Raw genomic sequence first — 27,839 nt, 5'->3', positions numbered from 1 at the left:
TCAAAATATTCAATCAGACAAAAATTCACATTGACGGTCATCATTTAGACAAGTTTAAGCTTTGCATGAACATTCCAATTGAAAATTAGACCATTTTGGCGAATTTATTGCATTCAAAATTTGCATTCTAGAAAAGAAAGCTCAAAAGCTCTCAAAAAATGACTGGATTTTGGCTTGAAAAGGCAAGATTTAAAACCCTAAGGCTTAGCCCTAAATCCAGACAACTAACGGACTAACAAAACCCTAAAAACGAAAGCGAAAACAAGCGAAAAAGAGGGGGTCCCCATTTGCGATGGGGCGATGTGTGAAATGGTCACAACAGTCCTAAATTTGGGAAAATTGATGAAAGCCCTCTCCAAGCAAGGATAGTTGAAGAGACTTCAAGCAAATTCTTCTTGAATTGAATTTTTCCTCTCCAACAATCCCAGATGTGCAGGAGCGGATATATGATGGCAGGGTCCACTTGCATGGCGAGGATCTATTGAACGCATGGCAGTATGGTGGCGCATTCATTACCGGAATATTTGACCAAATGGCGACCCGGTCATTGCTTGTTGAATTTATGGCAGATTCCTTTTGCATGCAGTTGCCGCATGTGGAAATGATGGAGCATTTATGACATAATGGGGTGATTTTTACATGGATGAATAATTAACGCATGATGGGTGAATTTGAAAGAGGTGGTGCATTTAATGCTTTATGGGTGCCATTTTTGGCAGGATTGTAATTAATTGTATATGGGCTTAATGGGCATTTATAGTTGATTCCCACCTTGTTGCATCTTGAGTGGGGAATCTTCTAGGGTGAAACCCTAATTAGGGTTTTGCATGTAATCATGGCTTGAGGCCTCCATAAAGGGGTGACCCCCTCATTTGTAAAAAGGAGGGAGACTTGTATGAAATTGTTGCGATAAGTTTTGAGATAATAATAGTGAAACATTGTTCTATGATGGTGTCCACTTAAGTTTTTTTTTCAAGACTTGCATGGTTTCACCTTCCTCACTTAGAGTAGAAGTAGTATAGTGCTTTGATTTCAATGGAGAATGTATTGGTGTTTGATGAATTTCCGTGGTTTATACTTTTTGCATCTTGCTGATTGTAAGTTGCAGTGTAAAGTTAGCCTAAACCCCCTAAATTTGTGCTAAGTTCAATTGTGGATGGTCGTTTGGATTGCGCTGTTTTTGGGTATTCAAATGTACTTTCTCGATTTGAAAATCCTCTAGCATCCCCAAAAGATTGCACCGGTTTTTGCGAAGTTGTGGTTGATCTTGGCGAAGCAGAGCTTGGTTTATTTGGAATTGGTTCACCGAAGCATTAACTATTTATATCACTACCCTTAGGAGTAGATTTAGATCCTTCTGAACCCTTTCTCTTTAACTTTCAGTTCATTTTAGTCCGTTCGAAGTAGCAACATCGCAAAATTGCCCATCCATGAAATGATTTGACCTCTCCAATGCTTTCCGGTGTAGGCCATTCAACAATTGCTTTTACTTTCTCAGGGTCCATCTTCAAACCATCCTCAGATATCACAAATCCCAAATAGACTAATTCTTCCTTCATGAAAGTACACTTCTTAAGATTTATCAATAACTTTTCTTTTCTCAACCTCTGCAAAACTTGTCTTAAATGCAACAAATGCTCCTCTTTTGTCCTACTGAAAATCAGAATGTCATCCAAATATACAATAACAAACTTACCCAAGAATTTCTTCAATACCTCATTCATTAGCCTCATGAAAGTACTCAGTTCATTAGTTAACCCAAAAGACATCACCAACCACTCATACAGTCCTTCATTTGTCTTGAATGCTGTCTTCCACTCATCTCCTTCTCTGATCCTGATCTGATGATATCCACTCTTCAAGTCTATCTTTGTAATGTATTTGGCTCTACTCAAACAGTCCATTATGTCATCCATCCTAGGCAAAGGAAACCGGTATTTCGGTACACATCCTCCATTCTCGATTCTTCTTAGGTGCTAATACTGCACAAGGACTCGAACTTTCTCTGATCAAACCTTTCTTCAACAATTCCTGCACTTGTCTATTCAACTCTTCATTCTTTGCTGATGTCATCCGGTGTGCAACTTTGTTAGGCAAACTAGCTCTGGGAATCAGGTCCATGCAATGACTGATACTTCTCACAGGTGGTAATCCATCAGGCACATTATCTAAAATGATGTCTTCATACTCTGTCAGCAACTCTTTTATCTCTTTCGGGTTGTTCTTCTTCATGCTCCAGATTCTCAATCTTCTTAGGAACTAAAACAAAACACACATTCTCATGTCTCTTTCCATCCACCAAACAGATTCTAGCATTCGTACAGACTTCACTCTTCAAAGGTTCCTCCAAGGGCAACAAGGTTTGCTTCATCCCATTGCCCACAATAGTGTATGTATTCTTCCTCCCATCATGTATTGCCTGTCTATCAAACTGCCAAAGTCTACCCAACAAAAGATGACAAATATTCATAGGCATAATATCACACAAGACTTCATCATGATAATTTTTTATTTTCAATTTCACCAAACATTGCTCGCTTACTAACAACTTATGATTATCCTGAATCCATGCTATCTCATAAGGCTTAGGGTGTTTCAATCTTTCCAAATTCAACTTATTCACCATCTCTTCTAAAACAAGATTATCTGAACTACCGCTATCAATAACAACTTTACAACACTTACCAGATACCTTACATCTGGTCTTGAACAAATTCTTCTTCTGCAAGGGCTCTTCATCTCCTTTGGTATGACACAAAGCTCTCCTCCTCATCAACAGTTCTCCTTCCTCTGGTTTATTGGCTGATCCAGTGGGGCTTTCTTCCACCACCGCTGTTCTTCCAGTATTCTCTGTCTTCTTACATTCGAAAGCATGACGTCCTTCTTCTCCACACTTATAGCAAGTTCCTCTAAACACTCTCTTGTCTTGTCTTCTATTATCTTTTCCAAAATTCTCATTCCGGTAGCCATCCGGTTCTCTCCTCCAGTAGAAATTTCTATCATCTTTTCGATATGAATTACCTTCTTTGCTTACTTCCTTGTCCTTGTTCTGATCCGTATAGGTTCCTCTACCTCCGGTATATCCTCTTCCTCCTTGAAATCTTCCTCCGGAAAACCTTCCACCTCTACCTCTCTGTCTCTGCTCATGTCTTTTGTTCAGCTTCTCTTTTGCTTTCAGGGCATACTGGTAAGCTTCTTCAACACTTTGCAATTTGATCAAACTGAGTTCATCTTGTATAGACATCCGCAATCCATTCAAATATCTTGCAACTTGTTCAAATTCATCATCAATATGTCGGGATTTGATATTCAACTTGTAAAGTGCTTCGGTGTACTCCTTCACACTAGATTCCTTCTGCCTCAAATTCTGCAACTTCCGGAACAGATTCACTTGATAATCAACTAACATAAATTTTGATTTCAACTTAGCAACCATCCGATCCCATGTCTTGATCTTCTCTTTACTTCTTCTCTGTCTATCAACCTGCAAATGCTCCCACCAAAGAGATGCATGACCTTTCAACCGGGTACAGACATATTTCACCTTTCTTTCTTCTGTGGTGTTTTCAAAATCAAAATATTTCTCCATCTCCGAGATCCAATCCATCAATTCATCCGAATCCAACTTTCCATCATATTCTGGTGGGGTAAAATGAGGTTTAGTATTCGCCCTACTCAAAACCCTCAAAAACCTTTCTTCATCAAGATCAATCGCCGATGGGTTTACTTGTTCTGCCGGGGCTTCTTCTCCTTCATCTTCACTCACATCTTTAATATGTCGGCCTCTTCTCTGGGTTGTCTCAATGGCTTCCAACCGAGCTGCAATTCCTTGCAACATTTCCGTCAACAGGGTCTGCATTCCCATGTGCTCCACCATTCCTCTTCGTGCCATCTTAACGCTAGTTCTCTACAGTTGCAGGTCGGATCCACAGTCCGCCACCCTACAACGAAATTTCTTAGGACAATGCAATCTCCGGAACGAAAGCTCGCTCTGATAGCACTTGGTGCAGTCACCGGTTAGGAGGAATCTCCAAGAGACCAATCCGGAATGGTCAGCAAAGAGTAAACACAACGGAAACACAAGGATATGATGGAGGCAATGCAAAACAAAATGTATTATATCATGAAAACTGATTACAATCAACCGGTAACAGCCGATTACAGAAACTGGCTCACTGGCCTACTAAAACATGCTTAATTATAGAACAGGTCACAACCGGGACCTCAAATCTTCAGATCTATCTTCTATGTTCTATATCTTAACTTATTCCTATTCTAATGCTCAATTACAATGATTTCTACGATCCAAGGGGATCCGGTTGGCCCAAAAGGATCAAATGTCGAAGAACAAGACCTAACATGTAAAAACAAGGTCGGCCTCTTGCAAAGAAATTCCTCTAGAAAATCCAAAGGATGAAGTGTAGATCAAAGAGAAGGTTGGCCACACACCAAGGAACATCGGAATCAACGCTTAGGGTTCCGCAAGCTACGAAAGGGATCTGTTAGATTCCGGTGGATTACAAATGCAAATAGGTTCAGGCAACCGGTACCAGAAAACTTTCTCGGAAACCGGTAGCGATAACTTGCCGGAAAATGATCCAAATGCTCCGCGGTTTGGGATTAAGGTAGATGATCAAGTCCTCAAGCAAAAATCCAACTCCTCGAGATCCGGTGAGCCAATGCCAAAAAATGCATAATGAAATGCTGAAACTGCAAAACAGAAGGGAAATATTTTTGGTTGATGCAAGATTGCCAAGAACCAGGGATGCTCCTACATCATAATGCCACCAAGATTGAGCAGGAATGGAAACAAGTGAAGCAAAATAAGATGCCTCTATATAAACCGTAGCACCAAATGGCATTAAGATCCTCAAGTAAAGGAAGACAATGAACTATCTGTAGTGTTGCACACCCATTTGGGTTGATGCTAGTTCTGGTTTTTGTGATTTGATATAGATATGGGAGTGGACTCCTAGTCCACAGTTTGCCTAAAATAAAAAAATATCACTTCACCGTGTGTTTGGATTGTGAATTGGAAGTAGAAGTGTTTCTTGCCTTGCCCTTATATTAGTTTGCCTAAAATAAAAAAAATATCACTTCACTGTGTGTTTGGAATGTGAATTGGAAGTAGAAGCGTTTCTTGCCTTGCCCTTATGTTGTACAACAATCACAATTTTAGCTAGTCTAAAATTGGAACTCAACCATTTGCAATTGTCTCTGTTATTTTTGCAACAAAAACTAATTGAATTTTTGGTGAGAGTATGACTCTTTGTTAACAAATTCAAAAATTTAGAAACAGTTTCAAACCATAGTTCAAAAAATCACAAGAAAACTTGCTGACTCATCACAGAATACACTCCTGTGAGTTGTGAGTAAACTGGCTTGTGAGTTTTGTGTGATTTCTTTTTGAGTCACTCATGAGTCGTGATTAAACTCACCAAAACTTGCGAGTTTGAGCAAAAAGCTTCTTGTTGATGCATAATAACAATCTGTGGCCAGAAAAGCATCATAATACCTTTTTTTCACAATTTCTTCTTTCAACTCACTCCTTAGATACGTTTTTGCTCATCTTTAAGGAGAAGCAGCAGAATGGGTGGTAGATGTAGTGGTAGTACAAGAGGAGGCAAAAGGCAAGGCTGAGGAGTGAGTTGGGGCTTCATTGGATGTGAATACCCATGATATTTTGAGTAAGTTATTCTTCCTCAAGCAAAATCATTAGCATCCACTTTGAGGTTTTACTTATAGAAAAAAAATTGTAAAATATGAATATGGATTTGTAATTTATGATCATATAAAATTATGATGCGCATTGAACTTTTTTTAATTGATGAATGAATGAAAAACTAATTATCAGTTCTCTTAATTCAGTTTTATGCTTGCTATTAAATTTATTTTGGAAATATGTGTTTTTTTAATGTTCAAAATTTTTAGCAAGTTTTTGTCAAATTGAGTCCGAGTCAAATTCATACCTGCCAAGTCCAAGTTTTTTATGTTATGGTGGTGTTGGTGTACGTTTTATCATTTACTGAACATTAGAATAAAATATCCAAGGATACTCTATCCTCTCCTAAACAAAGTCACTACTTGTGCCAAGATTGTGAGCAAGACCACAAGGTGATTCCAAGGTCTATATGTGCGAACTAGCGACTTTGGATGCCCTTGGACATTGAACCTCATGTACCTAGCGGACCTTGAAGTTTGCTGGCCTCTTGATTTAGGAGGGCAGAGTTTAAGTCTTGTTGGACATCTTTCTCCTTGGCCGGACTTGAGCTTCTTCTTGCCATTCCACACCTTCAAGCTAGGGTGGACTTCATCTTCTTCTGGAACATCTTCTTCCCTTCCTAGGCAGACTTCAAGTAGTCTTGGCCAAGGCAGATTTGGAGTGCATTAGGACATGTTTTCCTTACCATGCTGCTGACTTAACCTGATCCTTTTCAACTGCAGATCAGAGTTTGAGTGTTTGATGCCAAGGCGGACTTGGACTTTGTCTTTTCACATCCATCTTCTTTGTTTTGGCAGAGTTTGAGGGTGCCTTGACATGGGCGGACTTGGAAGGCACCTTGCCATGGGCGGACTTAGAAGGCACCTTGACATGCTTCTTTATTACTTGTTTTTCCATATAGTGGGTGGACTTGGACAGCCTTATGCCAAGATAGGGCGGAGTTGGAAGATGACAAGCCAATGTTCTTTTGACTTAGCCTTAAACAAAGGTAGGAGTTTGATAACCTCTGCCATGAGTTTCTTGACTGAAGGTAGGAGTTTGATGAACCTCTGCCATGAGTTTCTTGACTAAAGGTAGGAGTTTGCCAATTGTTTGCCAACCTTGTTTGATACTTGTGTAGGAGGTGGACCTGGAAGGTCATTGGACATTCTTTCTTATGCATTGTCTGACTTGAGGTTTACGGGTGGACTTGGACAGCCTTATGCCAAGATAGGGCGGAGTTGGAAGATGACAAGCCAATGTTCTTTTGACTTAGCCTTAAACAAAGGTAGGAGTTTGATAACCTCTGCCATGAGTTTCTTGACTGAAGGTAGGAGTTTGATGAACCTCTGCCATGAGTTTCTTGACTAAAGGTAGGAGTTTGCCAATTGTTTGCCAACCTTGTTTGATACTTGTGTAGGAGGCGGACCTGGAAGGTCATTGGACATTCTTTCTTATGCATTGTCTGACTTGAGGTTTACCTTGCCACTTCTCCAACATACTTGGACGGAGTTCACCTTGTGTCAGCCATCTTTCATGAGCTAAGCGGACTTGGATGATGTTTGGACATCCAAACTTCTTGCTTCTTTGTCTTCTAGCTGGGCAGACTTTGAGCAGCCTTTGCCGTGCTTGGAACATGCTTAGACATTGCTAAACCTTGCAACTACTTATTGGAACATGATCTTCTCCCTTGCCTTGGGCAAATTTGAAGATGACAGCCTTTAGATGCCTTAAGCCATTCTTGTTGTTGAACTAGCTCTTGGACAACCTCTTCATAGCCACAACACTTAGATGAATTCTTTTGCTCAACCATGACCATACCTGGAACTTCTAGAACAAACCCTAGCTCAGAGCTTTTTCCTTGCTTTTTACACTTAGAGAAAATTTCTCAATTCTGATGACATGGGTAGTAATGATATTGCCCGAGGATCAAAACCCTAATTCCACAAAAAAGTAGAAAAAAACATAACACTGCTTTTTGTACTTTGAGGCAAAATTTTTTGAATCTAAAGACATGGGCACTGACCAAATGACTTGAGGAACAAAACCTAGGTTCTACTTTCAAAAAAGCAGAAAAAGCCAAAAAAGAAAAAAGCAAGCCAAAAAAGCTACTTCCCGGATTGTGCTCAAAGTGCCAAAAATCAAACTTTCTATTTTTAGAAAAAAACAAAAAACAAAAAATTCCTAAAAATAGTAAGTTGTTGGAAATGACCCAAAGCAATTGCAATCCTTGTCCTTAAGACCTTCTAAGTACTTTAACAATGTTCAAACATGATTCTGAGCATGATTTCTCTATTTGGCTTGGGATGGCTCTAACTCAAAACTCTTGATTTGCAAAAAAACTAGTGATTAGCAGTTGCGACACCAAAGCAAAACCCTAAAAAGCAAAAATAGGGGGGGTCCCCATTTGCAATGGGGTGATGTGTGAAAAAGGTCACAACAGGTGGCAAACTATAACCAAATTATCTTCATCTATTAGTTTATTTATAATAGAGAGTTGATCTCTTAGGTCTTTCATCCTAAGTAGATGTAATGTCCCCTTTTTGAAATAGGATTTGATAATAAACAATAATAATAAAATTAAAATGTATTATAAATATAAAAGAATCAAATTAAACATAACCATAACTAAAATTTAATTAAGTTTAATGAATGTTCAAAAGGCATGAGATGAAAAGTTGCGACTCCCTCAAACGTGAGATATAAAAGGGAGAAGAGAACTTCATTTGAAAGGGGCAGGAGGGAGGAAGAAAAAAAGAATGGAAGATGTGTAAGAGGAATGAGAAGAAAATAAGAAATTGGTTCCTTCAATAAGCAGAAATGATGAAGGGTTGTGTCTCTTTCAAAGAGTGGTAATTATGAAAGGTTGTGACCCTTGCAAAGGGGTGTGACTCTTCCTCACATTGGAGGATATAAAAAGGAGGAAGTCTCATTTGAGGAGGACATCCAAGGGAGATCAATTTGGAGAATAATTTATAATTCTCAAAGGGCAGCAATGAAGAGTGATGACTCGTTTCTTATGAAGAGGTGTGACTTCCCACAAATGAAGATATAAAGAAGAGATTAATTCAATTGAGAAGGGGAATTGGGAGGAATCATCCTAAGATCAAAGAAGACAAGAAAGTCTATGGATCAATATCTAATATCAGAATTAATAAGGGTGAAAATTAGCAGACTTTGATATCTACAACGGCAAGATTTAGGACAATCCCAAAAGGGGACATTACAGTAGATGCTTTGGGGTGAGGATATTAGTTAAAAAAAATAGATTTTTTAAATACACGACTACTTTTTTGAAAAGTTTTTTTTATTTGTTTTTGACTCTTTCTGAAACATCACCAATGCGAGTGACATTCTGAACTTTTGGGGTTAAATCATAAGAAATGGACAATTTTAACAAGGCTTTTTTATGATAGTTATAAAAAACTGTAAGATTCAAAGCTATTTTGGTTTATGTTTTTAGAACTATTCTATAACAATTCCTTTACTCATGAATGGTAAGTATTTTGTGATTCTAGATGTTAAAGTGCCTTTGACAGCAAAAAAATCAGTCCATAGCAGAATTCTTTAACAAGAAGGGAAATTAATGAAAGCCAGCCTTAGCAGACCCTTTTTAAGGCACACTCGGGTTTTTTGACAAGTCTGCACTCCAAGAAACTTCAGAAGGTTAGCCCTTTCAAAAGAAATACCATCAGCAGGTAGGTCTCAGCAAAATGTTCACTAGATTGGCCTCAGCAAAACTTTCATCAGGTCAACCCTCAAAAGAACAGCGTTGGCAATCCAGTCGGCCTCTTGACAGATATCAGTTGGCCCTATAAATAAGAGGACAGTTGGCTCTCTAGAAAACAACAGTTGATACCATTGAGTTAGTCAGTCTCTTCTTTAGTTGGTCCTTGATAGAAAATTGCCCTTTGATCTGATATCTGTGATAGAAAATTTCTCCTCTATTCCCATTCAATCTTCTTCATGAGCAGCATATCCTCTCCAACTGCTTCCTCAGTTTGATACCAAATATTAAAAGACTCAATGCATGGAGTTTAGGAGAATTGGATGGTACTCACTTCAGCGAGTGTGGCTTCTATTTATTCTTGAATAAGGAAGTTACAAGGTGGTTGTAACTTAATTGTATGTTACTTGTTAGACATAACTTATATGGTGTTATTACGTTGTTAACATAAGCAATAAATGTTTATTTCTACAAAGTGTCACCTAATTTATAAAGCTTAAACTGAAAGGTTAGAAGTTAGAACTAATGGTAAAGAGTCAAATCTGCTATTTTTCACTGAAGATGTTTAGATGCAAGCAGCACATTGCCTTTGGTCACCAGATTTAATATTTATTTTAAAAATGCATTTTCATGTTGTAGAAGAATAATCTATCAGCATACCAAAGTTACTAGGGTCAATTCCTCTTATAATGCTCAAAATGAGCACTGTTGCTTGGAGAATCACTTGGTTTGTTTATTACTTGCAATATTTGTTAAAATACATTTCTTTTTGTGGCAGAAAAACAAGCCCACTGACATGCCAGAACGGGTCAAGTGTTCAAGTGAAAAAGATGAAGTGTGTATAGATTTGGAAAGCAGGCAAAATCAGCCTGTTATCTCTCCTGTGCCAAATGTCAATTCAGGTTCAAATGCAGCTCCTGCCCGTGCATCAGCTGTTGTTGATCAAATAGCAACAACTAATGATCATTTTAAAGGGTCTGCGAGAGAGGAGTCTGCTGCTATTTGCATTCAAACTGCATTTCGCGGCCTTTTGGTATTTTATTTTAAATAAGCCTAGATGTCAATAAACCTATCACTTTAGTTGGCAATTTTCATGTCATTGTGGAAGAGTGTTCTGGTATATTTCTCTTTTTTATGAGAGATTCCAATAATGTGAGCTAGTTTCATGGATTTAATGGGAGACTTTATGCAGTAAATTCTTATCTTCTGTTCTTTCTGAGTATTTCTTATGAAAATATGTAGTCTTTTGATTAATTGCATATGCATTTACCAGCATAAACATAAAGTCTTATTTTTCTTTCTAATTAGGACTCAAAAGTTAAAGAAAGTATGGTTAAATTTGATAAATCTCAATTAAAGGAGATCTGATAGATTACTGATGGTATATCATATCAGTTTGTATACCTTCAGCCAGCATATACCAATTTGTCGCTTCCCTTCTCTTGGGTTCAAGCTCTTAAGATTCTCCCTAACATGCTTCTGTTATTAACATTAGGCCTCAATACTTTGTGGATGTTCCTGGTAAAAGTGTTTACTCATTTTATTTGACAAGACTGGTACCTGGATAAAATAATATAAATAATGATGGATACCACATTAAGTAAAGTATATCTTTATTTTTGTGAAGTCCCTACATAGATGTAGACCAGGGATTATCAGAGAAGGATTAGACTACTTTCCTAACTATGGTAAACCTATCTAAAGAACCCGACTGTTGCTAAATAAATCACAACTGTTAACAACTATTAGAAATTGACTCCTAACAACTATTTGAGGCAATTGATGCCTACATTAAGCTTCTTTGTGCAAAAGGTGCAAATTGTGGTTTCTGCTACCAACCACATTATGGCATATTTCCAAGCAAGCTCTCGGCTTCTAGTAACTGATGCTAAGCCGCATGTGGAGCCAAATGCCATTGTATCTAACCTATAACATGTTTAAATACCAAAAAAAAGTAGTTAAATAAAAGTAACTATTTGATTATGAAAAATCAAATGAAATTTATCTATAAATCTGGAATTACAAATGTAATATGGTAATTGAATAGCAATGCTGTATGTTAATTAATTTATCCAAAAAACCATTTTTCCAACTCAAAAGTGTAAAAGCCTTCGTTTAAGAGAAAAAAACAGCGATTTCATTAAAAAATTAGTATAAATTGGCAATAAAATTTTCAAAAATTGAACTCATTGCAGGTAAATTGTAAATGATGCAACTTATATGCTTGGAAAAATAAAATTTAGAAGTAACTTAAATACTGGGTGTTATTCCCATTGTGTGTTAGTTAAGCGGTGGTGTTGTTGTTGTGACCACCAAGGTTAAAAAATCTGCTGGGCCATTGTGATTGCAAGGCTTGTGCCTTCACTAATCCAATGTGCTTGTGGATTTGAGCCTTAGCATTATTATATGGGGATGAGGTCATGTTGTGATCTTTTCACACACCGCCCCATTGCAAATGGGGACCCCCTCTTTCCTGCTTTCCGCGTCGTGTTAGTTTAGGGTTTTGGCAATCAGGTGACCAATTTGAGTTTTCAATGCCCAAGTCTCAGTTTTGAAGTGACAATGCCTAAGGTGCAGTTACGGTTTTAAATTTTGGATAGGATCAAATGTTAAAAGAATGTGAAAATTGTTAATGTGATCCTAATTTTGTCTAAGTCTGAAAGTTGTAACAATTTTAGATTTTGAGCATAAATATGTCTAAGTGTGTCTAAGTCGGTGATATTTTTGTGCCTAAGCGTTAAGAAATCCTTTAGGAGTTGTTTTTCAGCTCCTAGGAGGTAAATTAAGTCAAATTTGCACATTGTCTCGATGGATTCCAATTTTCTTGCTCAAAATCCAGTTAAAATGATGAATGTCCTGATACATAACGATGAAATTTGGCAAGTCCGGACTTTTTGTGGTGTGAAAATTCACGAAGTCTCAATGGAAAACATGGATTTAAGGTCTAAAAATGAGTTTTCTCGATGAAAGACATTTTTGCCTGAGTTTTTAAGGCATAAAAGGACTTTTTTCCGATGGGTCATGATTTTCCCCACTGTGTTTCTTGATGAGGGATGTTTTTCCCCAATCGTCTTGAGTTGTGTCATGATGGACCATGTTTTTCCACTGAGAGGCCCAAAATTTGACTAAGTGTTGAGAATTATCTCAATGAAGTGTGGATTTCCTCAGGGATGGAAGATGAAGTGTGATGAAGTTTTATGTGGACAAAATTCCTTGTCTAGATGGGGCTCAATTTTCCCCAAAACCAATTTATGAACAAAAGTGACAGAAATGAACATGATTTTGGAGTCTAGATGACCCACATTTTTCGTAAAGGTGATTTTTTCTGGAGAATGCAAGTAAAATGACAAGATTTAATTGTCTTGATGGGGGTTGATTTTCCCCAAAGTGGAATTTTGAGACTCAGTGAATGAAATGTGGCAATTTGTGTTTCGTGATGGGGGTCGTTTTTCCCCAAATGGCCATCTGTGATGAGTTACGGTAAAATTTAATGCAAATTGTTATCCCAACATGGATCGATTTTCCCCAGCTGACCCAAATTTAATAAAAGTGAAAGAATTTAATGCTAAGTGTGCTTAAATTTAATATTTTTTGCCTTGTTGTGAATTAATTAATTCCCAACAACAAGAATTTAATGATAAATTTTTTATGCCAAGGCAAATCGATTTTCCTAGGCTGTTATAAAAGGCATGTTTTATCTTGTTAGAATAATATTTAATATTGTTAACTATTAATGGTCAATAATGTAACTGGTTGTTAGACATCTTAAATGTCTACAGTAACAAGTAGTTAGAAGTAGGTGTCTTCAGTAATGTCTACAATATTTTTGTAACCTCCATATATTGTAACTTTTTCCTCAGTTAATGCATGAATTATTTTACCAGTGAATCTGATTTTCACATGGTATCAGAGCTAGGGCACAGAACCTATTTTTTCAAAAAACCCTAATCGCGTTTTCTGTTTGATGCTTCCGTGACCCGTTTTTCCGCTTCACACCCCTTGCGTTTTCTGCTAACGCAAAAATCGTGATCTGGGTTTGGCGACTGCAAATTGCGATTTTTTTCACGTTTGTGAAAAATCGCGACTATTAAAAAATTGCTACTGTTTTAATGCGATTTTTCGTGTTTTAAAAAGAAATCACGGTTTTTTTTACCTTTTTTTGCTACGCGACACAATTTTTTTGTTTTTCCGCAAAAAAGGGTTTTTTGTTAAACCTGCAACCTAGGGTTTATTCGGCATCTTTTACAGAAATTTTCACGATCTGGCGTTCACAACCTGTGAATTTTTTTTTCTTCAGTTCTGGGTGTTCCAGTTTCAGCCTAGGGTTTTGTAGGAAACCATCCGTTTTTGCCAGAAATAATTTTTCTTGCAAATTCCTTGTGGGTTTTTCCCACAATTTTCTAGGTCGTTAAAATTTTCTGGGTCTGTAATTTTTTTTGCCTAGGGTTTCTACACATTCTCCTAGGGTTTTGACCCTCTGTTTCAAGGCAAAATTATATTCTGATTGTAGATTCTTGGTGGGTTTTTTGAAACCTCAATTGGGTTGCTTTCAAAATTCTCTTTCAGATTTTTTTGCCTTGAAAACCGTGCCAGGGTTTCTGTTTCTGCTTCAGAATCCGACATGCAGAACTTGTTTTCATTTGCTGTTTTTTGTGCCTTGGATTTCGTTCCTTCACCAGTTCGACCTCAGGGTACGTGATGGCATCTTTGATGAATATAATGCTCGAAAGCAGCAAAAAATTCAACGGCCACAACTACAAAACTTGGAAGCAGTGTATGCTGACCATTTTTGAGTACTGATGTCTTGATGCAGTTGTTGTGAATGCTGACCATTTTTTAGTACCGATGTTGTGAATATTCTCAACTTGCTACAAACAAATGAGAGAAGCCAACAATATATCTATCCATCTGCCGAAGAAGAAGAGAAATGAATATAAAGAATCGAAATTGCAAGTGAAGAGACACCACGAAGGAAGAAGAAAAGACACCAACAGTTACATCTTCACTGATAGCCATATGGACATGAAGAGTCACCGACAGCCACAACTACACCGTCAACCACATAGACATGAAGAGTCACCGGCAGAGAAGTGAAGAGACTCCATGGTGGAGAGGAAGAGTCACCAACAAGAAAGTGAAGAGACTCCATGGTGGAGAGGAAGAGTTAGATATTATCTTAGATCTCTATCACAGCTATAAATCTTCAACAAGTACTTGTTTTGGGAAAAAACCCACAAGTACTTGGTGAGTTTTCCAACTATGCTTTCAACCTCAGATTAAAATCCTATTGTACAAATTAAGGAGAAGTTGTAGTACATGCTTGGCCAAGCAGAATCAAGTTGCTTTTAAGGTGCAACATATTACTAATAAGGAGATCAAGTTAAAAACATTTTCCTAAAATACTTGTATAAGGAGTACATATGTGGGGAATTAGCAACTCTCAAAAAAACCTAAAAAGGGCTAAGTAAGTTTGCTGATGCACCTGTTCTAGAATGATACTACAATTAAAAAATACACGTCAATATTTCCTGCACTTGCAACACAAAATTCTCTATGAAACTGCTTTGGAAGATTTGCATCTCCAACTTGACATCAAAAACCTTGATTGCAGTAAAGCTGATTGAACCACATCTTAATAAATCATCACTATTAGAGCTAGAAGAGCAATTAGTTAACTTTGAAACAATAAATAGCAGTTGTTAGTTATGGTAAAAGGGATATCAGATCTGATATAGATGGTCCCTGATAAACCAAAAATTAATCAGAACGAGAAGACTAACTCTCTCTCACAATAGAGATTAGGTATTCAATGGTGTCTCTTGCTGTTCTGGTGTGAAGGATCTTGAGAGTACATTTGATATTTTGGATATAAAACATATTTAGACTAGGCATCCATCTTGATACCTTTGGAATCTTGCCAATCCAAGTCTCAAGTCTTGAAAGCATTTTGTGTGGGAGCAATGCATACTGTGTATATTTTAGTGTCCAAATATACCTATTGTCATTTTATGATACCCTTGGTCCATCAGTGAGAACCGATCAGAGATATGTTCCATGGACCAGTGCTGCCCCAGATGATCAAGGATAAAAGCAGTAGAATCATGGTTTGAAGTGTTGCCTTGTCGGAAGTTCCTAGGTCCTCTTTTTCTCTTCCCCTCCGGAACTTCAAAACCCCGAGGTTCTGAAGTTCTTTTCCTTAGCCGCTTTCTTTCCTACTTCGGAACTAAGTTCCCTTCCTTCCCTTAGCTTTTCTCTAGTTTATCCGGAACTTTGGAACCTCGAGGTTCCAAAGTTCTTGTCCCTTCCCCTTCCCTTCTTCGGAACTTTGGAACCTCGAGGTTCCGAAGTTCCCCTTCTCTCTTTAGCCCTTTCCCTCTCTATCTCGGAACTCCGGAACCCCGATGTTCCGAAGTTCCTTTGAGCAGTTCCCCGGAACTCAAGAACCCCGAGGTTTCGAGGTTCCTTCCCCTTTTGCCTTCTCTCCCTAGTTCCTTCGGAACTCTGAAACCCCGAGGTTCCAAAGTTCCTTTCTTTCTCTTCCTCTCTCTATCTCGGAACTCCAGAACCCCGATGTTTTGAAGTTCCTTGCTCCTTCACCTGTCTTCCTCACTTTGGGAGTCCGAGCTTCCGAAGTCTCCGGGCTTCCTTCCGACTGGCGACACTTCCGAATAGCGTGATTGACACTCAAGGCTTTTAATGCTCCGACAATTTTGGTGACTTGTGCATTTTCTTTTGTGGAGCCACAAGGGTGCATTAAGTGTTTTTGGTAGGATATCCATCAGGGAGGTACGGGGCCATGCTTGGTGACTTATGTCATGTCTAACTTTGGAAGGGCAATCAGTCCACCTTCCTCAGAGTTGCCTTTGGTGGTATGGCTAGGTTGCTTGCATGTACAAGCCAAGTTCATGCACTTCCGTGTGCTTCCAGACTAACATGCAGAGGTCATGATCACCTTTGTAACCTTTTTCTATATAAGGGTGTTAAGCCTCATTGTAAAAGGTTCTCTCCCTGCTGGCTTGAGCTATTCTATGCTCTCCCACTTCTCTTGTATTTATTTTGCATTTATGCAATTGTAAGTTTGGCCATTGGCCTTATAATTAATTGAAAATCACCATTCTTGCCTTCTTTCAACCTATGTATGCTGTGTATGTTTTCTTACCTTCATTATAGGTGTATGTCTTGTGGATTTCCTCTCCATATATGCTGTGTTAACTTGTTTTTTGAGTGTGACTTGTGGGAATCCTTCTTCCCTCTTGACACTCAGCGAATTCTAACCTCCATACATGCATTGGAATCACTCATGCAACTGAATTTTGTGCATCTCCTGGGTGTTTCAGTTGATTTTTTGTGTCATTTTGGGTAGGGAGAGGAACAATCTCTTCTTGGTGCATCGCCTCCTTTCATTTTTAGCATTTCTCCCTTCCCTTTTCCTCTGCAATTTGTTAGGATAGGCTTAGGAGTTAGTTTTGAAGTGTTGAGTTGGTTCAACACATGCACCTGGATTGAGAAGGAAGCCGGCCTTCTCTGGAGATTCAACCCCCTTGCGCAAGGTCCCACACTTCGGGGTTGTCTCCATGTTTCACAAGGTTGCTGAGTTGATAGCTTAGCAAGGGTGCGAGCTTTTGTGATAACAATACCTTCACAGATAAATTTTACACCATATATTATGAGGGATTACATGTTGCTCTAAATATTCTGCAGTTGTACTCACTTGCAACTCACTTCACCAACCATCAAGAAAGGTTCATTTGTTCAAGCACATCTCTAAGTCTAAATCCTCCAATAGTGAGTAAACTTTCTTAGGTTTAAACTTTGAAATTGTTGACCTATTTTTGTACAAGTTCTCTGTCATGACCCTGCCACAAAGTACACAATTAAATCAGAAAATCGTCTTATGAAATAAGACTTCACAATTTTCTAAAGTCAACTGCGAAATCCCTTATAAATCTACATCATTTCTCTTATCCACATATGTTCGATCATGTGAAAGGTGGTGTTTACTAAGGCACTGTTATTCCTAACTACTGGGATTAATTAAGAGGCACATCAGCAGTCAAAGTGAGGAAGACTATTCTCATGGAGACGCACCCTTAGAGGAGACGTGACTCTAGAAAAGACACATCCATTCCATTGCAAGTGAAGGGATATACATATACTGCAGGGATGGACCAAAGGAGAAAAGAAGAAAAGGCGTAGAGTCTCTATAAAAGAGGAAATCAGAATTAAATATTATCAGTATCAGAAGAGCAGACTGGTATGCCGTATCATACTCATGGTCATATGCTGGTTTACATTTATGTTATGTTATAACTTCATTCTATCAAGAATAATGAGCATATATATAAATATAATATAATTTGTTATAGATTCTGGTATAAATATATATAAAAGAAGTATTGTCAATAAGATTTGCCTTTGTTAAATATAATAGATCAGATTTATACTTAATTTCATTTATGTACATATACATTCATAATACATGAAAGACTATCATATTAATCGCCTAGTCTTTAATCATTCGCTATTGCCTTGGAGAGGATAGGTTGGTGTGTGTAGGGAGAGGCAGAGTAAATCCACACAATATAGGTAAGCCCAAGATGGGGGTATGGACAGAGTCCTGAAACCTTGAGGGAGCCAACTTGTAGATTGGTTTCCAAGCGCTCTATGACAGTATATCCCCATCCTCCATTAGGGTTAGGAAAAAAGTAAGGATGGGGCCTAAATATAATAATTATTGATTGTATTATGAATAATTAATTGTTCTCTAGTTTTAATAATCTGATTGAAGGCATGATATGGTGATACATGGTTCAATTATGGCAGATTAGCCTACTCCCAGTAGGAGACATTACATTCTTTGTGACTATCATCTCATCATTCTGAAATAGGGGCTTCATAATTAATGTCATGTTTTGCAAGAAATGTTAGGCTAGCAGGGTTCGTCTTTAACATGGGTGGCCAGATAAAAGAAGCGAATAATTTTACTAGAAGATTATCAAGGATACAATAAAAAGAGAAAATAAATAGCTAGAATAATTGCCTACAGAAAAATACTGTTATAACACTGCATACACTCAACCACTAGAGTGACCTGCTTGCAGGGCATTGTATGGGCTGTGCAGCTGCATTACCCAAGGTTTTTGAATACAGGATGTTTTAGGTTTTTGCTGCTGTGGGCACCTTCCAAGACATGCTAGATGTGCTGACCATGTTGAAGAACAGCTTGGTTATTACATTTGATAGGATGAAGCAGCAAGCAGACTAACAAAGGTTTGAAAATCTTGAAACAGGGAATGTAGTTTTTGCTCATCTCCAATGATAAATGCATTAAAGCTTGATGCGAGGCAGAAAGTAAAAGAGTGGAGAGCTAGTATATTCTCTTAAGTGTAGAGTCTAGCATCCTAAATAAATAGAAATTGAATATGGTATTCAATGTCTCAGGTCTCAAGGAAAAGCTTATGATGAATGCATTGTCTGAATCAGGGTTCTGTGAGTATTGAAGAAGATAGAATGTTTCCAGAATGCCTTGTTGGGAGGAACAAAACAGACTTCTAATAGGTCAGTCAGGATTTTTAAGGCTAGCAACTTCTAGTGGAGGATGAGTTGGAGGAGATTGAAGACCTATTGATGGTGTTTTCACGCACTATGCAACACAGAATAAAATACCAAGTATTCTATCCTCTCTTGAATAAAGACTCCCAATTGCTAAGCTGCGTGATCAAGTGGGATGACTCCAAGGTTCTTGAATGTCAAGTCTTGATGTATTCTGGGATAGACTCAGTTGTATTTGATGTGATATTGCTGGGAGCACAAGGTGGATTTACGTTGAATATGCTTGAATGCTTTGAATATCTGGATGTCGTTGGAACGTGGGATTTCACTTGATTAAAAAAAGGAAAAAGGATAAGCGTTGAGAGGGATCTAATCTAATCCTAGGAATGCAAGAGCAATGGATAATCTTTGATGAAATTCAATTAAGTCTTGCTTCGACATGCAATGAACATCTCCACAAGGCTAGTGCGATCTTCTAAGGATAGCTTTATGATTTTCAAATCATCACTATAAGCCGAAATACCATCAAGTTGATGCATATCAATGAAAAAGCGATAATTGAAGTTAAGCTTTGGCTAAGATAGATCCAGTTGACTACGCAAGGCACTTTACCATCAGCAAGGTGTTAGTAGTATGGATGTACAAATTTCACCATTGATCAATCATCATACACAAAGTCTTCCATTCATCCAAATAACATGAAAATCAAATTGAGAAGTAGAGACCATGCAAATTGTTGAGTAAACACATAGAATTCACCATATCTTCAATGAAGTTTACATGCTTCATACGACAATGTCTTGGCAACAATCTTTGCCTTCTCTTCTTACTCTAATTGCTATCTATTCTACTTGATCAACTACTAAGTATTCTCTATTCGCTTTTAACTTTTACAAATGAAGAAGTGGAGCCTTATATAGTGTTCTCATTACAATTCAGTGGCTTAGATCGATTCACAATCAATGGTCGAGATTGAAAGATAAAATTACAAAGCATTTAATGCTTGACCAATGATAAAATTACAATTGATGGGACACATGTCCTTTGAAAATTGGACTAATAGATGGTGATGGTAGGTACATCGAACTTTGTGCCCACATGTGGTAGTATCTTCTTTGTTGGATGAGTTAGGTTCATTGATTCTGGATGCCTTCTCTTGAAATAATGTGATTGGATAAATGATGACTAAGCGCCACCTTAGCTTGTTCGATCTTTGTAACTCATCACAAGTTGTAGCTGTAAATGAATGAGGCATATCTCTTGATACTCAACATTTCAAGCTCATGATGTGATGATGACTTCACTCAAATCGATTTTCTAACTTTGATTAACTCTTCTGAAGCTATCTTGTCTTGATCACTTGCATTCTGGAGCTTTCATCTGGCTATACTGGCAATGATTCTTGGATTTCCGAAGGAAATTCAAGATTGTGAAAATTTCCATCTTTGAATGCTTGATGTTGATTGCTATCCTTTGCCTTGATGTTGCTTTTCCATTATTCTTCATGCTGACTGCTTGTATCGGACCCTGTCATTGCCTTGGACGGACTTGTCATTGTCTAGGATGCCTTGTTCTTGCCTTGGACGGATTTGATCATGCAATTGTTGAAACACTCTATGTCAAAGGACGAAACGTCATTGGTCAAAGGATGAGATTGTTGAAACACTCTATGTCTAGCCTAGGATGTGAAGCTTTGGTCAAAGGAGGAGATTGTTCTAACCTAGGAAGGCTTGATCAGAATCACTCTTTAATTGACTTTGCCCTTGTTTTGATGGAGATCGCTGCCTGTGAATTTGCCTTTAAACAATAACCAAAAGCTTAAATCGATCAGCTTAAAATCGCAGTCCTTAAGGCATTTTTTGCAATTTCATTTTATTGTTTGATCAAATGCAATGATCAAACAATATAGGTGCGTAAAGAGGATCACATCCTCTCACAAAGGCGCTTTGTTACCGCTATTAAATGTTACACAATTACTTCATGAGAGCAGGTAACATATATTAAATGCCTTACAGCTAATTTACTAAAGTCGACTTTGGATCCTGAAGCTCATATTTTAAATGAAAACACTCAGCTCACATCGTAGAAAGGATTCAAACAAGTGGTGCCTTAAATGTGTTCCCCATCTTGATTAAATCGTCTTCAGTTTGCATCATGGAAGGGGTCAGATCAAAGGGGCGTTTCATACATACACGTATCCCTTGCAAATCACATTTATTAAATCGCACTCTTGAGGTGGTATTGGAGGTAGTACTAGAAATTCGGCCTTAAGAGCTTCTTTTGCTTTATCATGTTTGTTTGATCAATTTTTGATTACTTTATTTCTCCTAGGCAAATCGGGCTTTCATGCGTCATTTGCACAACTTTGTGTGTTTGATCAACTTCTGATTGCCCTTCTTCACCAAAATAAGGTGTGTTTATGTGTCCATTTGCATAACTATGCTTCCAGCAAGTCGGGATTTTGTCATTCATTTGCATCAGTCTTTCTTGTCTTGGGCGGTTTTTTGACCTTTCAATTGCATAGACAGATCGGCTTCAAGGGCTTCATTTGTAGAATCGGCATTATGGTCTTCATTTGTATAAGCAGATGTGCTCGATTGAATTTTGATTTCTTCATTGCAACCAATCAAATTGGCTTTTCATGCCTTGTTTGTATTTGATGATTTTGCTCTTGATTGCTGGATTTGTCTCTCAATCCGCACTGAATTAGATTGTTTGATGTTTGAAATGAATGACTTATCCTCCCCTTCCTAGCTTTCCATCCTTCTATCAGACCTGAAAAGTAAAGAGATACTCATATTTTGCATCAAAACCGTAGGAATGAAAACAATTTTCTGTAAAAATCAAGCTTCCTACAACCCGTTCAAGTCTGGACATGAATTTCTAAGGCTGGACATGATGATACTAATCGAATTACTAATTTTTTTGCCAAAGTCAGGTCTGATCAAAAAATCAGAATCAGGTCTGCTTAAATTGTTGATATCTTCCTCCAAATTAGTGGAAATGTCCAACACTTTACATCAAATCAGACCTTGAAAATTGACATTAATGTCTGATCCGAATGCAGATGACTAACTTTCTTTCAAAAATATCAATATTTTGGTTTTGGTTCTCCTTTCTTTCTGCTGAGATTTGTTCCTTAATTTTGCACTTTATTTGCTGACTCCTGATCTTTTATGATGCAATTTTGAATTTGCTTTATTTGAATCTAAATCTCCATTTAAGTGACACATCTTTACTCAAAGCCAACTTCCTTATTCCCTAACGCCACCTCTTGCCTCATGTCTCATCGTGGATTTAAGGGGCTTAGGCATGTGCCATAATTAGAGGTCAAAGGGAATGGTGAGGTGGATGTTTTTAAAAAAAATGCCTTAAAACTTTTACCTCCATCTTAGAATTTGCTGGGGCCCAAGAAATGACGTGGTAGAGAGGGAGAGGAATGTGAGGTGTTGTGGGTTGAAAGTGAAGAGTGGTAAGGAAAGGTGCCACGTGAGAAAGGGAATTAGAGTATGTTGGCGGAAAGGGAGACCCTTATGGATGTGGGGGGATTCAAGGAAGGTAGCACATACCGTGGGGGTAAGGTAGATGAAGGATGTGGGAGGTATAAGGGGTAGTGAAGGGTAGTGAAGGGTTTGGATATGTTGGGGAGTAAAGGGAGCTGGCAGGGGGTAGTAGAAGGGTAGGCTAGGATGGGATGGGGGTTAGGCTAAGGGAAGGAAGGTGGGTTAGGATAGGTAAGTTTAGGGTAATGAGGGGGTAAAGGGTATGAGGTGTTGATGAGTAGGTTAAGAGGTATGAGATATAGGTTAGAAAGTGTAGGGAATGGAGGGTATGAGAGGTAGATGGAGGACGGGAAGGTAGGTGGGTTAGAAGATATGGTGAATGGAAGTTGGGAGGTGTAAAGGTTGGAATAAAAGTAGGGTAGTTGGGTGAGACGGAAGGAAGGGTTTAGGGATGAAATGTTTGGAAGGTGAGGTGGAGAGGGAGGCGTAAGGGGTAGAAGATGGGGTTAGGCTAAGCTAAAGCAAGGGAGAGGTAGGTCAGAAGCTTGGTTGGGCAAAACACTGTACTTCATTTCATCCTAAAAAGAGTCTTGTCCTGATTACATCTTAACCAACTTGGATACTACACTTCTTCGAAATGAAAGGCTAATAGCTAAAAGACTCAACAGCTACCAATGGCTAACCTATAAATTGAAAAAGTGGGGGTCCCCATTTGCAATGGGGCGATGTGTGAAAATGTCACAACAAGACCCAACACCCAAATTCTATTACAAATTTTTGTGGTTCACCACTTTCAGATTTATAGATCTCATCATTTCAAGTTCATCTTCCTTATCCATCATCAGCAGAAAGGGATGACTTATTCCTGGAGGAGAGAATCATAATGATATTCAATATATATTGGATTTTGAATGGTAATACTTAATGAATATGAACTCTTGGGTTAGGTTGCTGCATTAAGAAACATTCTTTAGGCATTTTGATATTTTATTTCTTTATCTGTAGTGATTTTATTTTCTGTATGTAGCTATTTAATGTTCTCTTACCAATCAGTAATGGTTAGTCCACCATCTATGTTTAAATTACTTGAATGCTCCTCATTTTCACGTGCTTCTCTAACCAATCACACCTTATGGTGGTCGTCATTAAGTTTTGTATCGTCAATGTAAATAATTGTATTAGAATTATTTGAATGCTCTGCAAGTGCCCCATTTTTCAGTCTGGTGTGTGCTATGTGTCAACCATGTGTTGTTTGATACTTACCTGCATGCACTTCCTATGTCATCAATGAAAGCTCTATTATTTTTCCCTCACATTCTGCTTTTTCTTAGCTTCTTATTTAGAAATACTGTTCAACTTCTTAATTTTGCCACTAAATCAAGTACATCTATACTTAATCTTGTCAGCCTGTTTTTATTGTACAAGGCTGAATTTTTTCATGGATTAATCATATTTGGTCCTGTATTTTTATAGTACCACATATCATCGAGGATGAAAGTATAATTGAAATTTCTGTCTGCTGAGATTGTTGATGATGGATGTATATGGCCGCTTGACAATGCTATTAGTGCATCATGCAAGGTTCTTAGTTTTCTTGGGAAGAATGTAAATATCAACTTTAAAAGGCCTAAGTAGCATCCACAACTTTTCTTTTTTTCTGATATTTTATGCAAGATCATATGCATTCCTATTTCCTATCGACTGGAACACAAACTTAAACAATGCTTTTTTTAACTTATCAGTTGTTCTTGTTATGTATCTTTTATGCAAGTAGTGCAATGAATGATCTTGATGATGTACATACCAGGCCAGGAAAGCTCTTCGTGCTTTGAAAGGGTTGGTGAGATTGCAGGCCCTTGTTCGAGGGCAGGCAGTTAGGAAGCAGGCAGCCATGACAATGCGTTGTATGCAAGCTTTAGTAAGAGTTCAGGCTCAAGTTCGAGCTCGAAGAGCATGCATGGCAATGGAAAGTTATCAGCAGAGACTTGATCATCAGTTCATACTGGATGAAGATGTCAACAAATCTGAGGTAATTTCAAACTATCCGGCATGTTAGTAGTTCTCATGATATGTAAATCACAAAAAGAGCATATAATTATATTTTCACCATGATCTATAGATTCTTTATCTAGCTGTAGCTGGCTCGTAGCTAAACATGAGAGTGGATGATTTAGTTGTTGGTCTATTTCTGCAATACAGGTAGGTTGGTGTGACAGTTTAGGCTCAGTGGAAGAAATTCAGCAGAGGGCACGGCAGAGGCAAGAGGCTGCTGCCAAACGTGAAAGAGCCATGTCATATGCATTCTCTCATCAAGTAAGCTTGAAAAGTGATTTTGAAATAATCAGCAGACTTGGACTGTTTCTGATTACATTGTGCAATTTCAGTGAACATTCATAAATTGGTTTCCAATAAAGAAACTAGTATTCCATTTGAAATTCTGTCTGAAAGAACACCTCATATGGTGACTGCAGTGGCGAGCAACCTCAGGAACTGTCTCTGAACAACAGATGGGAAGTGAACCAGACAAAACTAATTTGGGTTGGAAATGGCTAGAATTGTGGATGGCATCACAGCCATGGGAGAATCAAGTTCATAATCAAGGTAAGATGGATGGTTTGGAGAGCATTTGTTCAAATAGCCTGGAGCAGTCTTTTGCTGGAACTCCTGTCCATTCCCATTCTAGGAGTCGCTCCTCTGGTAATGCAAAGGAATGTCCAATTGCAGTTGATCCTCGGGCTAAGAGGAGGCTTTCTCTGCCTAGCCCTGAAAAACCAACCGCCTGCCAGAAGAATCATAAGCCACAACAGAAGATTAATCAGAGTGTTGAAGGGAAAAAACCATTGAAAAAGTCAGGCCAGCAAAGCACAAAAGCTGGGCAGGTAACACGTAGAACCAATCGTGTGGAACCAATTCGAGTTCTTGGAAATAATGTGAATAATGGGAACAACTAGCACTGTATTTATGGATGTAAGCTATCTATATGATCCCCAAATAAGCCAAGAAAAGAGTTCTTGGGAGAAAATATTTCATACTACTGGCAAGATGGTGCTTGCTCATAGGGGTCTACTATGTTTTTTCTGTATTTCTTGTTATTCTAGAGGTAAGTTTTAAAAAATCCCATGTCTTTAGAGCCAGTCACAAGGCTGGATTTGAACTCAAGAAATCTGTGGGTACCATGCTGTCATATTTCATTATCTGGACGGTGGAAGAGTAAATATATAGGCCCGCTCAAGACCACCATCTCCCATTATGAAATGTGAATCTGGTGGTTAAAATGATTTGATTGGCTAATAATAAATTTATTATATTATCATCGATTACATTGGTTTTGCTTGATTTTATAATTTATTAAATGTTGCTATTTAATATCTATCTGCCATACTCTCTCGATTATTTTCAAAGCCTACATGATGGTCGAATTGTAGAGATTAGTAACTATTTCATACTCCAAAGTATTCTTTTTCTGCTTCCCAGGTTTCAGAATGTAATCTATATTGTTGCTTGACAAATATATTTTTGAAAATTACTTCATTGATGAATTTGGACAAATCATTCAGGATAGATGGAACCTTGCTTTTTTGTCACTTGTATGTAAGTTACAATTAGGGAAGTATAGTCTTTGTTTTTAAATTTGAAATCAAATAGAACTTAAAAAGCACTGAGCATTTTAACATCTAACAAACACTGCTAAACTCCAAACATATTTTACTAAATTTTATTTTGGTTTGATAGTTATTGGGCAAGGTTATGGGTTACCTTATTGTCTGCTTCATTAGGATATAGTTATCTTCCTAAGAATGTACCCCATTACCATTTTACCAGAACATTTTTGACAACACTAGGTATAAGTTTTCAGAATCTGATATTTTATCTCACAAAGATTTTAAACTTAGTCTCAGCCAGGTGTTGCCTCACAAAAATGTAGCAAAGAAAAAAGGTCCAAAAAGTTTCAATACAAAACCAGATTAATGGATCATAGAGTGTGATCTGAAATGTTGATGCCAAAAATCTTATGTGAAGTTCAGAAGCACTCCAACTCCTATGTATCTAGATAATCTCCTTTGGGAAATTAATAATGGTGTTAATTTGATTGAGAAAACTGAATCATTCATAGGATGAATGTACAGAGGAGACCTAAACAAGTTTCTTATTTGGAATTCCCATTGATATTTACAAAAGAATATTTAGCATATTAAACAAAGTCCAAATGAAAAATGCAACCCCATACCTTCCTGATTTTTGTTATGGGCCAATGCTAATAAAGACTTATTAATATGAGTGGTGCAAATGAAGCTGCGTGTTCTAATTAAAACAATCTAATTTTATTCTACCCCTTTTAAAAGCAATTTCAAAAAATATCAAGGTAAGTTAATAACAAGGGAAGGGAAAGACATCACACCATGAGCGTCAAAAACAACCATTACATTTTTTAGGGGAAGGTGCCATGCCAACATGACCCTGTTGTGTTTTAAACACACATGCTCCATTTGCAAATGGGGACCCCTCTTTCTTTCTGCTTTTTAGCTTAGTTTGGCAATTGTTTTGGTCTCTTAGCCTTTAGGAGGGTATTAATGTCTTGTCAATCCGGAAGAAAACGTTGATCAATCCATCAAATAAGTAACAGTGGAAAGGGTTGTCCTTGGGAAGGTATGTTCAGGAATGGTTAGATCGAGTTAAGAAATTCACCAAGTCTCAAATCTATGAATGAGCGACCTGAAAGATGAGGAATAGAGGGCAAAATCATGAGAAAAATTTGCATGACAAAGTATGGAAATCTGGAAATTAAGTATGGATTAGAAGGGAAAAATGAAAGGCGTTTGAAGGAGAGAAGTTTATGCGATCAAGACATCCAAAAGTGGTCTGATTTCCGACCTTCTTGTGGATAAATTTGCAAATCTACGCTAGGATCATGGAAATTTTTTAAGTTTGTATGAGGGTTAATGAAATGAGGAATTTATCCTTGGAATGAAGATGAAAGAAGAAAATTTCCATGAAGAAATGACGAGTGAAATCTGGAAATGACAAGTATGGAATGAAGGGAAATTCTAAGGTGTGGATGTGGAATGATGAAAAAATCCAAAGTTTAGACAAGGATGGAAAGAAAATTCCAAGCTTAAGAAGAGATAGAAAGGAAACATCCAAATTATATGACAAGAATTGTAAGAGAGAATTTTAAGGATTTGTTTTGTAGGAAATGGGATAAAGAAGAATAAGCAAAATCCACGACTAAGCAAAATCCATGACCAAGTAGAATCTCCTCCAAGGATAGAGGTGGAGTGTCTTGTTTCAAAATGTGGAATAAAAAGGAAAGACAAATAAATCCATCCAAAATGTGTGAAGTAAAATGAAAGAAAGT

At 37.7% G+C, this 27,839-nt stretch overlaps 1 protein-coding gene across 2 annotated transcripts in view; it reads left to right on the top strand.

Annotated features, from left to right (window-relative positions):
* Window positions 1-25,803, top strand: part of LOC131050161 (protein IQ-DOMAIN 5) — a 69,578-nt gene extending 43,775 nt beyond the window's left edge. For both annotated transcript variants that reach the window (XM_057984338.2, XM_059216539.1), the window contains 4 exons: window positions 10,207-10,461; window positions 24,291-24,512; window positions 24,683-24,796; window positions 24,955-25,803. In XM_057984338.2, coding sequence (XP_057840321.2) covers window positions 10,207-10,461; window positions 24,291-24,512; window positions 24,683-24,796; window positions 24,955-25,434 — 1,071 coding nt within the window. In that variant the 3' untranslated portion in view covers window positions 25,435-25,803. The remainder of the gene's footprint in view (window positions 1-10,206; window positions 10,462-24,290; window positions 24,513-24,682; window positions 24,797-24,954) is intronic.
* The last annotated feature ends 2,036 nt before the right edge of the window (window positions 25,804-27,839 follow it).

Source organism: Cryptomeria japonica, chromosome 2 (genome assembly GCF_030272615.1).
Source record: "Cryptomeria japonica chromosome 2, Sugi_1.0, whole genome shotgun sequence".
Taxonomy (NCBI): Eukaryota; Viridiplantae; Streptophyta; class Pinopsida; order Cupressales; family Cupressaceae; genus Cryptomeria; species Cryptomeria japonica.
Note: the sequence above shows the minus strand (reverse complement) of the source record. Positions and strands in the feature narration are given on the sequence as shown.